This window comes from Galeopterus variegatus, unplaced genomic scaffold (genome assembly GCF_000696425.1).
Source record: "Galeopterus variegatus unplaced genomic scaffold, G_variegatus-3.0.2 Scaffold322, whole genome shotgun sequence".
Taxonomy (NCBI): Eukaryota; Metazoa; Chordata; class Mammalia; order Dermoptera; family Cynocephalidae; genus Galeopterus; species Galeopterus variegatus.
Window position 1 is genome coordinate 357,835 of NW_007726433.1, and position 17,308 is coordinate 375,142.

Consider the following 17,308-nt stretch of genomic DNA (forward strand, 5'->3'; position numbering starts at 1 on the left):
ATTTAAATAAACAAAGATATCTGGCCTATTCCCATTATAATATGTCTCCAATTAATCTAACTTGGGACATGAGCATTTTAATAAATTACTTCAGGGAGCCTTTCTCCAGGGAGATAGGACCTCAAAACCATTCCCACAACTCAATTTCACTGTCCATTTTATTTATAAAGAAGGGAGCAGAAACACAATATGACTTAGAAGTATAGACAGTATTCTATTACTTACTAAGTATTGACTTCCCTAATCTTTTTCTTAATGAGTATGTTTTCCTCTTTTAAAAGAAACAGAAATTTGGGCCAGCCCGGTGGCGCATTTGGTAGAGTGCGGTGCTTGGGAGCGCGGTGGCGCTCCCGCCGAGGGTTCGGATCCCATATAGAGACCGGTCCGCTCACTGGTTGAGCGCGGTGCGGGCGTGACACTGAGGGTTGCGATCCCGTTGCTGGTCGCGGTACGGGCGCGAAACCGAGGGTTGCGATCCCGTTACCGGTCACAAAAAAAGACAAAAAGGAAAAAAAAAAAAAAAAGGAAACAGAAATTAAACACTGTCAACAGCATGACCTAAACGATTCTTACTTCTTCAGTAAAAAAACTCATCACAAAATCCTATATACAAAAGATGAATTATGACAATCTTAAATCTTAAGGGACTACTTCTTTCAACAAACTATATTCTGAAGACTAGAGTACATGTTGCTCTCAATATTCTAATGAATACATTAAATAAAAAGCAAACAGTTCGGAGGAGGATCCAAAAAAGGAATTAGGACAACAGACTGGTAAAGCTGTCTGTAATGTCTTCTTCCATTAAACAAAAAGATAAATACAGAAATTTTACACCTACTTTTCTTTTAGAAAATTAAAACCCTTTGTATAAATTTTAACATATTAATATATTTTAAAAATTTTTTGGCAGCTGGCCAGCATGGGGATCTGAACCCGTGACCTTGGGGCTATAAGGCTGTGCTCTAACCAACTGAGCTAACCGGCCAGCCCCTTGCATAGTAATATTACACAATTTTTAGCAACATGATCAACTGGTTCTCTTTTAAGCTTTTGGATTACAGGAGACATTTGTTCAGCCAGTTCAGTTGAGCATGCCTGCATCCTGTAACTCTTGGCAAACAACTGCATTATCTGACAACTGCCAGCTGGGAGTAGAGGCAATAGGGGACCAGGATCCTAGTGAATTACTGTTCCCTGTGTAGAGGATTCTTAAAGCATATATACTTCACAGGGCCTGGTTTTCCAAAGGCTTGCAGTTTCAAATACTGACCTTGCAAAGGACAGGAAATGTTTCTCAGGCTGTAAGTCTCTGGTCTAAGATAAAGAATTCTAACACAGCAAGATTGCTGGCTCAAAGACAGACTGGTTACTTATTGATATGTAAAGATACTGGAAAATTGCAGGGTTGAGAAGGAATGTTTGCTAAGATCAAGCTTTGGTTGGTGGATCACTTGTCTAATGGAATGTCATCTGGCTTGTTTCACTGAAAGTTACCAGCCTATATTGTTAAACTATAACCCCACCTATGTTCTCTTCCTGTAACTTCCTGGTCTGGAAAATAAATGCAGGAAGAGAACCCCAATTTGGGGTTAATTTTGCAAGGAAGGGATGCCTCTTGCTTGAGGGTTCTGGGGAAGTTAACCACTTCGGGGCTTCTCACTGCTCAGAAGAAATGGGTTTTGAGTAATCCATTGTGGCATCATCACCCAGGGGAAGAGAGGTGACAAATCCATGGGGGGCAAAGCAACACCCTGTCCATGTTCCATTCTCCACATGGGAAATGTGGATTCTATTATTAAAAACCATGGAATTTATAGGTAAATTCCATCACTACCTTTGGCTACTAAGGCACCCAGTTTCTCCTTCTGAGCAATGTGTAAAAAAAAAAAAATTTTAATGTAAGTAATCACAGGTGGTTAATGTTTGTTTTAACTTTTTATTAAGAAACTAAGGCAAAACAACAGAATTCCAAAAAAATAAGAAACAGAATTCTAATTTTAATTCTAAACAAATATGAAATCTACACCAAGAACTAAAAATCAGAGTTTACCAATATTTATTAAGGGGAATGGCTAAAATGCATTCACAGTATTTATTTCTTCCTTACCAGCCTCAGATCTGCATCCCCTTCCATCCTGCTTCACTTGGACTAGGACACAGAATTACTTTCTCATCTGTCTTTTGCTACTATAGTCTGTAACTTCAGAGAAGCTTTGTCTTTCTACATAGTTCTTTATCTGTTCCTGCAGCAAATATGTGAGCACCTGTCTATTGAGCTTAGATGATGTATGCACAAAGATGAGTCCATCAGAGATTCTGTCCTAGTTTAGGGGAGATAAGATACCAATAATCGAAAATATAAATAATTTTATATAAGGTATAAAGTAATACAGCATGAGGTAACTACAGATAAAGCTAAGGAAAATAAAACTAAAAAAACTTCAAGGAAAGAGAGATTACATTCAGTTAGAGGAACTGAGGAATTTTTTATGAGGATAGCATTTGGGTTGGGTATGGGCTTTTCCTCCTAATAAAGGCTTCAAAGTGATCCTGCCTCCCACAGTCCCAATTGTGGTAGTCTTAATATATGAAAAGTAATCTTTTCAACTCTTTAAAACTCCTTAAGTTTCTATTTCTTCGAACTGCTCATTTCTTAAAATGATAAAAAAAATCAATACTGCAGTTTATATAAACAACAGTTTGAGGACAAGTTAAAATTTAATTATAATAGTTTCTATATGGTTTAGGGCTCTGTTTTTTTTTAAACTTTCTCCAGTCAAATCACATCTAAATGGCAGCTATGTCTAGTCATTGACCCATGATTTCAAATATTCAACTGGACAAAACCTACTTGCTTTACATGCTTTATCAAGTCTGTATCTAAACTTATATGAATACGAATGAAGGAGATGAAATAAATGGCTTAACATTCAAAAGTCAAATATTGAAAAAATAATGGCAATTATGAAATGATACCTATTAACCACAGAATTCATTGTATGAAAAGTTTTAATGAATTATGAGCCATTGACCATTACAGACTTTAAGCCTTAATATTTCTTTTCTATGTAAAACCAGGTAATGAAAACAGCCTATCTTGAGTATGACAGAAGACCACAGTATGAATAACAGTAACAGTAATGTTTGCTTCCACATCTGCATGCTTCATTAAAGAACCAAAGAAAGTGCTCTCAAGTATCCCAAATCAACAAATTCAATTACACATTTTTTCCTGATCAGAGTTTCAGTTGAAACACAACAAATACTACTTTACCTTTTAATAGCACTTTTCATCCTTAGCACAAGCACTTTCCCGTTATTTTCTCCTTTACCATCAATATCCTTGTGAGGTAGTGAAGGGAGGGAGCAAGGTTTTTTTTTCCATTTTGCAGATGAGAAAACTCAAGGTGAATTTTAGATAAATGGTTCTCAACCTTGGCAGCATACTGAAATCACCAGAAAGTTTAAAAAAATCCTTATGGCCAGGTCATATCCTAGACAAATATCAGAATCTTCGGGTATGGGACCCAAGCATCAACACTTTTTAAAACACACTTCAAACTGACTCCAAAGGACAGCCAACATTGAGGACCACTGGTTTAGATGATTTATACTCAATCTTCAAGTGCAACTGTCTTCTACCTAAATGTGCTCAGCACCAATGAAAAAGACTCCATTTCCTTGAACAATGTAGCAGTTTGTTTTAATATTCTGTACACTACTATTGGTCTCTAGTAACAAATTTATCAGGTTATAAATGAAGGCTCTTCATTCCCCAGATACTCATGCTAACCATGAACCTCCATTTTACAAAGTTTGCAAATGGGATATTAGAGAACTTAAATCTTTGAGATCAGAATGGCTTGTCACTAAATATTTAGGCAATATTTGATTCCAGGTTTAATGGGTAATAATGTGTTTCTGTTTTCCATTCAGCACCTTCAAAACTTTGTTGCAAATGAATGTTTACTAACAAGACAAAAACAGAAGTTATAAACAAAACTCTCAGCAAAGGCTCTTGGAATTGGCCATATCACAATCTGAACAAGTACTTAAAGGACTTTATCATCCCAATCCAGTTTTCGCCTTTAACCAAATTTTAAACTTTGCCAAATCAAGTTGTTCTATACCAAGAAAATTCAATTTCTGTATCAGCTATATTCTCTAATACATTTAATATATAATTTTATTCTGTACAAGGAAATTTCTTTTTGACATGGATATAGAAAAAATCCTTAACAAATTTCACCTTTTCAAGCAACATATCAAATACACAATAAATATTTGTAAACTTTTCAGGTGGCAACACTAAATCTTTGTTCTATGGCTGAAATCCCCTGCTTCATAGGAGTATTAATAATTTTAACTCTCAAGGAACAACCCAAGAAACCCAGCCAGCTGCTTGCTGTCCCTAATTTTATTAGATTAAAAGAAAAAAAAAATAGCAATAACCTAAAAAGTACAATGATTTCACCTGCTTCATTGATTCTTACGTATCCGAAACCATACAATTCATACTTTCATGTAGAAAGATGAGTTTGTTTCTCTTCTAACAAAAGGAAATATCACCTCGTGTGTTGGAGTATTAATTTAAAAGAGTATCAGTAAAGAGAAATAAGATTTATCAGTCAAAATAGGAATTCATGTTAAACTCTTCTACAATAAAACCTTCAAAATATTGCCAACCTAAAGTTTTCAGCACAAGGTGTTATTTTCAAGTCCCATGGGGGCAATTATCTATAATAAGATTAAGAATATCTTAACCTGTTTCAGGTGGGTAAGTAAACATTTTCTTGATAGCCCCAATGAAGAGCTAGAGGGTTAGATTGTTGCGTGATGTAAACAATATGAAATTAAAAACATTTTTGATAATATCTATAGCATTATAAAGTTACTAAATAAAAGGACCATTAATCAATTCTTTTCCTAGAGTCCATGACTAATAGCTTTCATATTTGAGGCTTATAAGAGCAAATGGCAATTTTCTGTGTTATGAGACACTTTCTCAGAAGGCAAAAAAATAAAACCAGATACCAAAAGATGCACGTTACATTATGTTTAGATCATCCTTATTGATATATGTATAATTAGAAACAGATTTTCCTTCCCCCAATCTTTAGCCAGGAGACTGAGGGATCTTTACTATAATTTTGGTCAGAAAAAAACAATTAAAAAAACCCAGAAAAAAACCAAAAACCAATAACAGACTCTAACAGCTATGGGAACTGTAAGCCAAAAATAATACAAAATGAGCCAATATAACTCATCTCCTCTTCTTTGTAGTTACCCAATTGTCCCCAAATGTAATTCTAATTTTGTACCATGTAGTGGTTTTTAAGAAATTGAACTAGAACAAAGCAACCGCTTTGTCTTTTTTTTTTTTTTTCAGTTTTTTTACACACATATTGTATATACAACTTTTAAAATAGCTGCACAATTTTACATCTCACTGTTAGAGAAGTGCAGTCCAGGCAGACCATGCTTCTCAATATATTAAAAATATTAAATAAACCCCAACCAGTTTCATACTTTTCTAATAGTCAAGCTGGCTGGGAAAAAAAGGGACTGGAGAAAGAACAGGCAGTTGTATGATGGGATCAATCTCTCTTCACAAACATAGTACTTTAAAAAATCTCACTATTTGCTTATCTTATCCCTTTTACAGCATCTCTAAAATCTCACCTCTGAAGTTGGAAATAACACATTGCTAACTTAGAGACAAAATCTGTTGCAATATGCACATGTCAACTGGCCACTCAACCAATGCAACCCTGAGGATTTTTCTGACTCAGTAGAAAGAGAAAACACTAAGATAATCTCTGCTGTAGAGTTGCTGCTCCAGTTTACAATTTCAGGTGTTTTTCAGGATGTTTCTTGGACATGCACATATGACACTGTCACTTCATGATTCTACTTTCCACAAGCAGATCTCTCCTTCACTCTGTCATTCATCCCAAGAAAGCCACTGTCATCCATCCAAAGGTTTTCCAAGGTAAACCAAAGTCACTTCTGTGTTGCCATATACAGCAGAAACTGCTGGATATAAGCAAACCTTTGGAAGTCCTCTAAAGGCAACCCCCAGGAACTCATATCCACGTTCAAAAGCTAAAGTCTTATCTTCCATGTCCAAGATGACTCGAATTCTTTCTCCTATCTGCAAACAAACATCAAAAGAAGGTTAGAAGAAAATCCACCAGGGGCACACCAAGGACACAAATTAAGAGACTGAAGATATTATTAAGAATATGTATCCTAAAAGTTATCTAAAAAAATCAGAAGGGAAGCTTTCTTGTCAGGGAGAAACATCTAGAAGAAAGAACATATATCAATCTCATCACAAATGCTTATTTCGATAGTTTTTTAAAGACTCACATGGGATCTACATTTCATTACTAACAATTTAAATGTTCCCCGTGAACACTACCCAGGTTTATTTACTGTTTGTTTAAAGGCTTTTCTTAAGAAGGTTGACACTAAAATCTATAATTTGGTATATTTTACAAAAAAAAGGCTATCTAAATAACCTTATCAAGTTATTATAGTATATACATAACAATGGAATATTATTTAGCCATAAAAAGAAATGAAATTTTGATATATGTTGCAAAATGAATGGACCTTGAAAACATTATGCTAAGTGAAATAACCCAGACACAAAAAGATAAATATTGTATGAGTCCATTTATGTGAAATATCTAGGATAGTCAAATACATAGCAACAGAAAATAGAATAGAGGTTACCAGGGGCTGGGGAGCAGGGAAAATGGGGGGTTAGTGTTTAATGGGCAAAGAGTTTATGTTGGGGATGGCAAAAAAGTTCTGAGTATAGAGAGCAGTGATGGTTACACAACATTGTGAATGTATTTAATGCCACTGAATTGTATACTTACAAATGGTAAAAATAATAAATATAATATGTTTAACCACAATAAAAAAAATCATTGTAATAAAACACTTACATAGCCTTTACGGTTTACAAAGTAGTTGCAAATACAATGTGGAACTCATGTACTCATGAATGATCAAATCTGACTAAAGATGCAGAATAGGCTTATTAGTCAATTTGTGGGCCACTGCTCTAAAACACCTGTTTGTTACAAAAACAGCAGCATTGATTGTTAAACTAAACTGGGAGCACAATATATTGTTATTTTCCCATTTAGAAAAGTCAGCGAAGAAATAAGGACATTTCAGGATCGCCAATTAGCTCAGCTGGTTACAGCACAGAATCATAACACCAAGGTCAAGGGTTCAGATCCCCACACCAGCCAACCTCCAAAAAAAAGAGAAAGATGTCTCATCTTTATAGTTTGCATCTATAAATGGACGTTGCATCTATATACGTGGAGGCAAAAATTCCTAATTTTTGTAATCAAAAATCAAAATTTAATACTTTCTGATTATGGTAACTGCTTTTATTGTCATTTACTTTCCTTTACTGTATTTCCTGTCACAAACAACTGCCAACATCTGCTGTTTCCCTCTCTTTGCCCAACTCACATATTAACCTACACCCCACTTTATAGACCTAAGACCTCCAAATCATACCACCACCACAGCTACCAACAAAACATGAATGATAACAACAAAATAGAAATAAAAATATTTTGTTGGGTATCTGTTTTATGTTTTATTATCTCATTTAATCCTCACATCAATCCTAGGAGCTATCCCTATTTTATAGAAGATGACGTTAAGAAGACAGAACTACCCATGATGAAATGTGCAAATCTGCCTCATCTCTGAGCACAAAGCATAGGGACCAGAAAGCAGAAGTCTTACTTTAGGTGTCACAGGGTAAAACTTGGAGATGGCAAAGAAATTAGAAACTTAGAGGAGGAACTCCAGAAGCAACAAAACCACAGAAAGGATGAGCCCCAAAATCTGAGGATAAAATGCCCAAATCCTTGTGTGACCACTACATAACACAGGTACAGGGGAAACCCCCAGGGAAGCAGGCTAAAAAAGCAGTAAAGCTGCAAAAGTCAAAAAGAAAAAAACTGAACATCAGCTACTGCACATCATAGGGGAGACAGAGTTTACTGTTTGAGTCTAGGCAAATTAATTGCCTACTAGAACAAGAAAACCTACACTTTTTAGAATAAAGCAGTTTCTAGAGAAACAAAACACTCCAGAGTTACTACTATATATTACCTACATGTCCAGTTTTCAATTAAAAAATTACTAGACATAAAGAGAAACAGGAAAGTGTGACTCATACTCAAGGAGAAAAAAAGTAACCAACAGAAACTGACTCCAACCAAGCCTAGATGTTAGGATTTATAAGACAAAGACTTCAAGGCAGCTATTATAAATATGTCCAAATAATTAAATAAAAATATAGTATTTAAGAATGAATAAATAGGTAATCTGAATAGACAAAAGAAAACAAACAAAAAAGGATCAAATTAAAATTACAGAGATGAAGAATACAGTAACCAAATTCACTAGCCTAGCTCAATAGCAGAATTGAGATGGCAGAAGAAAGAATCCATAAACTTGAAGACAGAGAAACAGAAACTATCTAATCCAAAGAACAGAGAAATAAGGATGGGGGAGAACATAAGGATGGCTGGTTAGCTCAGTCATTTAGAGAGTGGTGCCTATAACACCAAGATCTGGAGTTCAATCCTTGTACCAGCCAGCTGCAAAAACAAAAACAACAACAACGACCAAAAACAAAAAACACCTCTGGGCTGGCCAGTTAGCTCAATTGGTTAGAGCATGGTGCTGGTAACACCTAGATCAAGGCTTCAGATCAAGGCTGGCCCTTACTGGCCAGCCACCAAAAATAAAAAAACATAGCTTCAAAGGCAAAGAGATAAGGACAATATTAAGCAGTCCAACAATTACATTAAATTTAAATGAACTAAACACTCAAGAGGCAAAGACTATGAGATTGGGTTAGATAAAAAGCAAGAGCCAACTATATGTTATTTAGGAGACCCAGTTTAAATACAAAGATGGACTGAAAGGAAAAGTATGGGGAACAAAAGGTACTTTGTGATAGTAAGCATAAGAAAGCTGGAGTGTGTATATTAATATCAAACAAAATAGACTTAAAGACAAGGAATATTAACAGAGTCAAAGAAAGTCTTTTCATAATGATAAAAGAATTAATCAGGCAGGGAGCTATAATGACTAGAAATGTATATGCACCTAATAACAGAGCTCCAAAACATATGAAGCAAAAACTGACACAACTGAAAGAAGAACTGACAAATTAGCAAGCATAGTTCATTTCAATACTCCTCTTATAAGTGATAGAACAAGTAGAAAAAAAAAAAATCAGTAACGTTATAGAAGACTTGAGCCCTATCAACCAATGTGACCTAATTGTCATTTACAGAATATTCCATCCAACAACAGAATATACATTCTTTTCAAGCCCACATGGAACACTCATCAAGACAGACCATGTGCTGGAAATAAAACAAGTCTCAATAAATTTAAAAGGACTGAAATCATACAGAGCATGTTCTCTGAAAAACAAAGACTCAAGGACTTTCACTAAAAAAATCATCACAAGCACGATCTTCAGTGATTATTAAGTCCAGACACCCTTCTCCTTAGTGTATATGCAGAGCCTAAAGGAGAGTGAGGAAAGGATTCTATGAGAGAAAATCCTTTCAGCTTTTATACTTCAGGAAATGGGATATATTTTTAGTTCTTCTACTTTAGCATGTCTGACTTGAGGTCATTACTGAGGCTAGAGCTTTCAAGACACATGTGGCTCTGAAATATGCAATCTATAGTTCCTTAAGATTTCCAATTTGTTATCAGATGATTGTGTTTTACACTCTGTCAAATCTATGGTAATAATATGGCTTTTACAAATAGAAACTATATTGGGAGAGTGTAGTGCTGATGACACCAAAGTCAAGGGTTGGGACCCACATACTGGCCAGCCACCAAAAAACAAAACAAAATCAAAACAAATAGGAACTATAATATTGACTCTAGAATCAAATGACTATGGTTTAAGGCTAAGATGAAAAAAATAAAGAATACCTAGATTCTCCCTTTTATGAAAAAAAAAAGAAAAAGAAAAATACAGTTTATCTGAACTTCCCTGTCCCCACAGAAATGATGCCTCCAGAGGCTTTGACTCCACAAACAGATTAATAAGTAGCAGACAGTAAGTCTATATGTGCACGCACACAGGTGCACTTGTTGAGATGAGATGTCCAGAAAAAGAAGATTTGGATGTGTTGTGATATAGGAAAGATGATAATCTAGAGCATAAGCTGGCAAACTACTACCCCTGGGCTTAATCTGCCCTGCAGCCATAAATAAGGTCTTATTGGAACACAGCCAAGGTCATTCACTTACATTATCTATGGCTGCTTTTGTACTGTAACAAGAGTTGAAAGCTGTGAGACAAACCATATAGAGTGCAAAGCCTAAAACATTTACTATCGGGCCTTGTATAGAAAGTTTCCCAACCCCTCATCTAGAGCGAAGATGGATTGCTCAAGGTCATATATGCATTAGGAAACAAATATTGAGATAAGTCCATTTATACCACTTACTTAAAAATTACCAAAGACACAGAAAGCTGCTATATAAACATTTATAAATTTAAAATAAATGAAAGCATGATTTGACAAAGGCCCACACCTGAGAAAATACCATTTCTCACCTGATATTTTGGTGCATTGTTGCACTGTGGAAAACTGCCATTGACTTCCCCATTATGTAGTAGATTATTGTCCACCAGATTCCAGCCCCAGCTCTGGTCGTCACTGCCTAGCAATGCCACATAACCTTGGCACTGCATGGGGGCTCGTTTTGTGGCAATTCCAATCACTGCCACAGTGCCCAGGGGGCCCTCCCACCACACTTCCCATGCATGGCGGCCCTCACTGAAACCAATCTTGGTCCTTGCACCATCAGTGCTCTGAGCAATGGGGTTTCGATGTAAAGTAAAGCCATTCTTCTTAATGTAGACATTCCTGGAGCAGTCATTAGTGCTGAAGGCATGTTGGAAAGCACGTACCTAAGAAGATGAGAAACAGACCAAAGAAAGAGAAATTTGATTTTTCTTAAATCTCATAAAGTGCCCAAACTTCAGGCTACACGTTTTTAAATAATAAGGTTATATATTTTTAAGTAACACAATAAGTATTTCCAAATAAGGGCTAAAGTCTCAGGATGGGATACTAACATAATAAATTGAATAACATTAAAAATAACTGCCAACTGTTTCATCACTGACCAGAATTCTAAATTGTAGTATAATTTCTCCAAATATACTTCTTAAAACATTAAAAAATACATATACAAGAATCCTATTTTTAGAGATAATACTGGAATGTTTATAGATGAAATACTATCTGGGAATTGCTTTGAAACATCCAAGGTAGAGTGGGAAAGTGTATGGGATAAACAGAAACTAGACTAGCCACAAATTAATCATTGATAAAAGCTTAGTGCTGGGTATAGGGAAGTTCTTCAAACTATTTTCCCTACTTTTGTTTATATTTAATATTTTTATATTGGAAAGTTAGGAGATACACAGTTTTCATATCAGCAATGCTGTCATCAAAAATAATCTGTTTTATGTAAAACAGTTACCTTAGTTATAGCAGTTCTAAAGTTTACAAAAAATTTTAATAACCACAAACTATCTTAGATACTCAGCCTGCTTGTTAGGTATTCCTCATACAATGAGACATCACCACTCTCATTTTACCAAATCAAATAATCCCCTATATAGCAACTAAATTCAACCACTAGGATTTACAAAGAGATAGTCACTAAGAGCAGCGACCAGTAGGACAGGCTAGTTGGCCCTTCAGTAATTACAAGTTTTTTAAGCTTCCAAAATAAAGACAGTATGAAAATAGCTCTTCTGTACAAATAATGACAATTTCTCATGTTTTATTAATTTAAAACTTTTGGTTTGTATGTTTTTTAAAAAAAATCCCATCTTTATTCAAACTACCCAAAAACAGTGGAAGGCAGGGACCTATTGCTTAACCTGAGAAATCAACACCAGAATCACAGAATGTCAATATTAGGTCATGTAATCTAACTTAGGGATGAATACACAGACCTAAAAGTCAACAGTTAGCTAGTGCAAGAGCTCCAAAGAGAAGTAAGGTATCCAACTCCTTCATCAAGTGTTCATTTACCATTAGCCAATACTTTGCTGTTTCATTGTTGCAGTACAAAGCAGAGATTTTTTTTTAAAGTGCTTGTTTCAGGTATCCATGCTTTAATAAGTAGGCTGTAAAACTGAAGCATTCCTAATATTTTTCCTATGTGCTCCTATTATAACACACTTTTAAGCACTGAAAAGGTCAGAACATAAGATTAAATGAGGGAGGAAAATGTTCCTAAAATATTAAGAATTGTCTAAATAGCTCAAGAGAATAACATCAAGAGAATTAATTCATGATAAAATATTTAATTAATACTTCCCTATGCCTATTTCCCAATTTGTATAAATTCCAATTGCTTTTCTCTTTTTTCTCTTTGTCACACTGACACTATTGACAACCTCTTCCTCAAACTTTTACGTCATTTCCCTGGACTGATCCTCTATTATATTCTTTTTTGGAGACCACCTCTTCTTCTCCCCCAGAATTCTCCAAATTCAGTCCTTGGCCCTCTCCCTGAATTCTTTCCAGACCTGTCTTTCTAAAATAGCACCTTTATTACATCTCATTCCAATTTAGTAACCATTGATAGTTCCATATTTAGTACCATATGAACTGCAAATTCTTCTGCCTGGCTTTCAAAGCCCTCCAGATCTGATTACTCCTATTTCCCTTTCTACCTTAGTGTTATTATCCTTGTTTGTAGTACTGTATTTGCTTTCCTCCTCCCATACATCCTCTAAGACCACCTCTATGAAGCTATTCTTAACCAGGGCCATTGAATCCCCCTCATTTCTCTCTCCTGAATTCCTACTCACCATTGCCTGCACCACACAACACTTAATTCTGTAGATTTTATCCTCTAACACACCTCTAACCACTTGATTCTAGTAAAAAAAAAAAAAACTTGTGCAAAAAAAGGGAAAAAACTAATCTAATCTAATCTAAATTGATCAAAACTCTGTAGAAAATATGGAGGACAGAAGAGCATGTTAAGGAACACCATGCGAATGAAATCAGCAAAATCCAGGCTGAGGGTAAACAACCTGCTTTCTTCAATAAATAAATTGCCGGGATGGGAGGTGGGGGAGATGAAGAGTTAATCTGTAGACTAAAATAGCCTTAAGAGACATATCAACTGTTTGCCATGGGAACCTAATACAGACCTTGATTAAATAAACTGTAAGTTAAAAATACATTTGAGGGCTGGTCAGTTAGCTCAGCTGGTTTGAGCATGGTGTTATAACAACAAGGTCAAGGGTTTGGATCCCTGCACCAGCCAGCTGCCCTGCACCCCTCCCTCCACAAATATATATAGACATTTATGACACAATTGAATATTTGAATATTACATTTTTTATAAGGAATTATTGTTAATTTCTTCTAGATGTGATAATGGTATCATGATTATGTTATATATCCTTATTTTTTAGAGATGGATACTGAAACATTTAGATGATATGGAAAAATAAATACCAAATTAATAAATAAAAACAGTCCTTAGTTTGTCTCACAGTCTCATGCACAACCTGGATTTTACCATTTTAGCAAACAGCTTTAAGACCTGCCTAGGGGTCTAAGTCGGAAACTTAGAGAACTGTAGTTAGATGCCAAGTATAACTAGGATAATTAATGCTTCTTGGTGACCCGAAAATACGAACTTTTAAAAAGAAAACTCCTAAACAGATTGACCAAATCCAAATACTTTCCAGTTTTATGCTATCCCAACTTGTTCCCATCCTTCTCAATTGCCCAGGAAATTCTATTTGACTTCTCCATCTTCCTCATCTCACTCACCCAGTCAGCTGCCCACCTATGTGGACTGTTCTCTCCCAGCCATCAGTCTTAAGTACCTCTGGTAGATGCACTAACTCCTGCCTTCTCCAATTCGTCTTATGGCCTAGTCTTTTTAAAGCACAATTTTTATTTTGTCTGTCCCCTGTTCAAACTTCTACGGTTTCCAGCTTAAGAACAAAGCCCAAACTATAGACTGAAGGCTATATTTCAAGGCCCTCCACGATATACCTAGTTCCAGCTCACCTTTACAATCGCATTTCCCACTTCCTTTCATTTAATCTAACTAAATTATTTTGTATCTTTAGTCTAGACCTCTCCTCTAAGTTCCAACCTCTAGCAGTTATCTACCTGAAATATCTCTGACGTCTCAAAAACAGTGTAAATCTACTCTACCAAAACTGAAGTCATTTCATTCCTCCAGAGTCTATCCTGAGTGGTCCCTATACTATGTGAGACAGATACCTAAGAGTCATCCTTAGCACCTCCCTCTTCCTCACCCCTATTTCAAATCTATTTCCAAGTCCTGTAGATTTTACTCCCTAAATCTGTCAATTTCTCTTCATCTCCTCCACTACCTACTTCCGAATTGATCTACCAAATTTCTAAGCTCTCCCTCCAACATGTTCTCCATACTGAAGTCAGAAATAACATCTTAAAAATGCAAAATAATTATATCACCAATCCCCACACCTCTAAATCCCTTTTGATTACAATTTGAAATGGCTTTCTATAGTTTGGGTCCAGTCCACCTCTTCCATCTTATCTCAAACTGGCATCACTCTCTATGCTCTAGCCACACTGACACATTTTCTGTCCCTCATACTCATCAGGTTCCATCCTGGAAGGCTCTTTTCTCCACCCTTGGCCTACCTATCTTTATCCTTCAGGTCTCAGTTCATGCATCATTTCCTCTGAGAGAGCTCTCCCTGACCTCCCTACCTAGGGTAAATCCTCCATTACTGACAACCAGAGCACTAAGAATCTTTCCTTTGTGGTACTTACCAGATGTAGTTTTACAACTATGTGATTATTTAATTAATATCCATTTCTCACACTAGATTGTGAACTCCCACACTAGATAAGGCAAGGCATCCATATGAGTTTGTGCTTGTTTTTATTCACTGTTGCAGCTGCAAAACTGAGCATAGCACCGGCACTTTTTTTTTTTAAATAAAAATAAATGTTGTACAGACCCTTTGCTTTCCTCTTGTCCTGCTTCTGTTCAGAGTACTTCCTCTTCATAAAATGTTCAAGTCCTCCTCATCTTTAAGATTTAGCTCAAATACAACCTCAACCTCAAACCTTCTCCAATCTTCCACTTGTAAATTTCCCCTTTCATTGAACTTCTAGTATACTTTTTTTACATCTCTAACAGTAAGGAGCAAATTCTACCATGTATTGAAGTTATTTCTGTACTTTTTTTTTCTCCTCTACTAGGCTGACTTACCTACTACACTATCTGACTACTTTTGAATTAATCTTTTATCCTCAAGATATTCAAGAAAAATCCTGCAACATCTCAATGAACATGTGATTAGTATAAGTCTACAAAATCTACAGGGCACATAGTAGAAAGGCAAACAAAGTATTAAAAACTTAAGAAACCTAAAATATCTACAAGAGAAACAGTAAAATAGGTTGCTTCCAAGAAGGGGAAACAGGTAGCTGCGGAAGAAGGGCAAAAAGAAGATATTTTGCTGTATACCATATTGCTTCTATTGAAGTTTTAATTGCTTCTCTGCCTTTTGGCTAAGAACAAATGTATTGAAGTTTGACTCACATGGAAACGTTACCCATTACATATTATATAAATCTTGACTAATGTGAACATATCTATTACAAATCAATTACCAAAAAAAGTCTTAATTTAAAACAAGTAAAAACAATAAACTTTATGGAAAAATAAAACTTATGAAACCAACCATTTATCAGGCAAAGAAAGGACAAAATTGTAATCTTCTGCATTCTTCTATATAAACTACAAGTAGTTTCCATTGAGCATCTATCATGCACAAATACTGTGTTAGTAAATTAATATTATTTCACTTAATAGAAAAGCAATTGATAGTTGACATATTTAACAGCAATGTTCCTTATCTTGTTAAACTAAAACTTGTTTTATTATAGAATAAATTTTACATCTATTTCACGTGGAAAAAAATTTTTACTTCTGACCCCCGTTGGCAGTCTAGCATTAAAAAGGGATGTTTCCCTTTTTTAGTTATTAATGTATTTTTTACGTTTACCACATTCCAGGTCAGACTTTATCCTTTCTTATATACGCTCTTGGTGACCACTAAATGAATAGCTGTTAGCCATCCAACTGAACCCAAGCCCAAGGTCCTTTGCGTATATGATCTGGAGAACCCTTTCTGCCCTACCACAACCTGTTACTTGACATTTTTAATTTGTTTACGAAGGTGGCAGAAATATGCACAGGGATCTAGGAGAAAAAAAAGGAAGCAGCAAAACTGGAACAGCACGTTAGATGACAAATGAAATAGAAGAGACACACCATCAAAGTGGAACTATAAAAAAGTTAGCAAGAAAGTAGCCAATAATAGCAGGACAAGACAGAATCATGACAGTAACATGGTGCTTATGGGAAGTATGGTCCATTAAAGCCTGTATCTTTAAACTGAGCAAAATGCCTAGGACCACACTCAGTTGTAAGCCTGAAATACAGTGGAGGAAACTAGAGAGAAGTTGGGCGAAAATAAAAATGGTTATAATCAGAGCTTGGAAAAGGTGAGGTGAATGTGGGGTGAAAACAAAAATCTTAGAAACTAAGCCCATTTTAAAAAGGAGATTATCTAATATAATAAAGTCTATTGGAGTCCAGGGAGAAAAATAGGATGAGAGTATTAAAAGGTACAGTAGTGGTGGTCTGTCTTTAAGGCGAAAGCCTGTCAAAAGTAGAATGAGTGATGGGAAAACCATCTAGTCTTTTATAAAGTGGATCACGGAAGTGGGGTTGGTTAAAGAGCCGAACTTCAAAGATAAGAAGATCTTTATGGAGGGGAGAGGTGAGGAAAGTATTGACTGAAGCCGCGGAAAAGCGGGATGGTGAGGCGAGGCGCCTGATTCAGAAGCTTAGATGGGAAGCACTGAAAGCGGCGCCGAGGAGCGGGACTGGGGGCAGCGGTGTGGCCCAGGACTCCCTCACCTTGGCCTTGTAGCTGGGCAGGTTGCAGAGGATGTCCGTGCGCAGAGCCTCTTCTGCCAGGCTGCGGGCGCACAGGCTCCGCCACACCTCGCTGTTCTCATCGCCGTGCAGGCAGCGGTACCAGTGCTTGCACACTAGGGCGCAGCTCCGCAGCTCGGACAGCTCCAGGTAGGAGAACACCAACTCCAGCACCCGGCTTGGCAGCCGGCCCCCGGCCCCCGCGGACCCAGAGCCGGAG

At 36.3% G+C, this 17,308-nt stretch overlaps 1 protein-coding gene across 1 annotated transcript in view; it reads right to left on the minus strand.

The window, feature by feature from the left end:
- Positions 1-1,925: 1,925 nt before the first annotated feature.
- Positions 1,926-17,308, minus strand: part of FBXO45 (F-box protein 45) — a 16,616-nt gene continuing 1,233 nt past the window's right edge. The window contains exons 2-4 of the mRNA XM_008567485.1: positions 17,071-17,306; positions 10,646-11,002; positions 1,926-6,157 (exon numbers count right to left, since the gene is read on the minus strand). Coding sequence (XP_008565707.1) covers positions 5,972-6,157; positions 10,646-11,002; positions 17,071-17,306 — 779 coding nt within the window. The 3' untranslated portion in view covers positions 1,926-5,971. The remainder of the gene's footprint in view (positions 6,158-10,645; positions 11,003-17,070; positions 17,307-17,308) is intronic.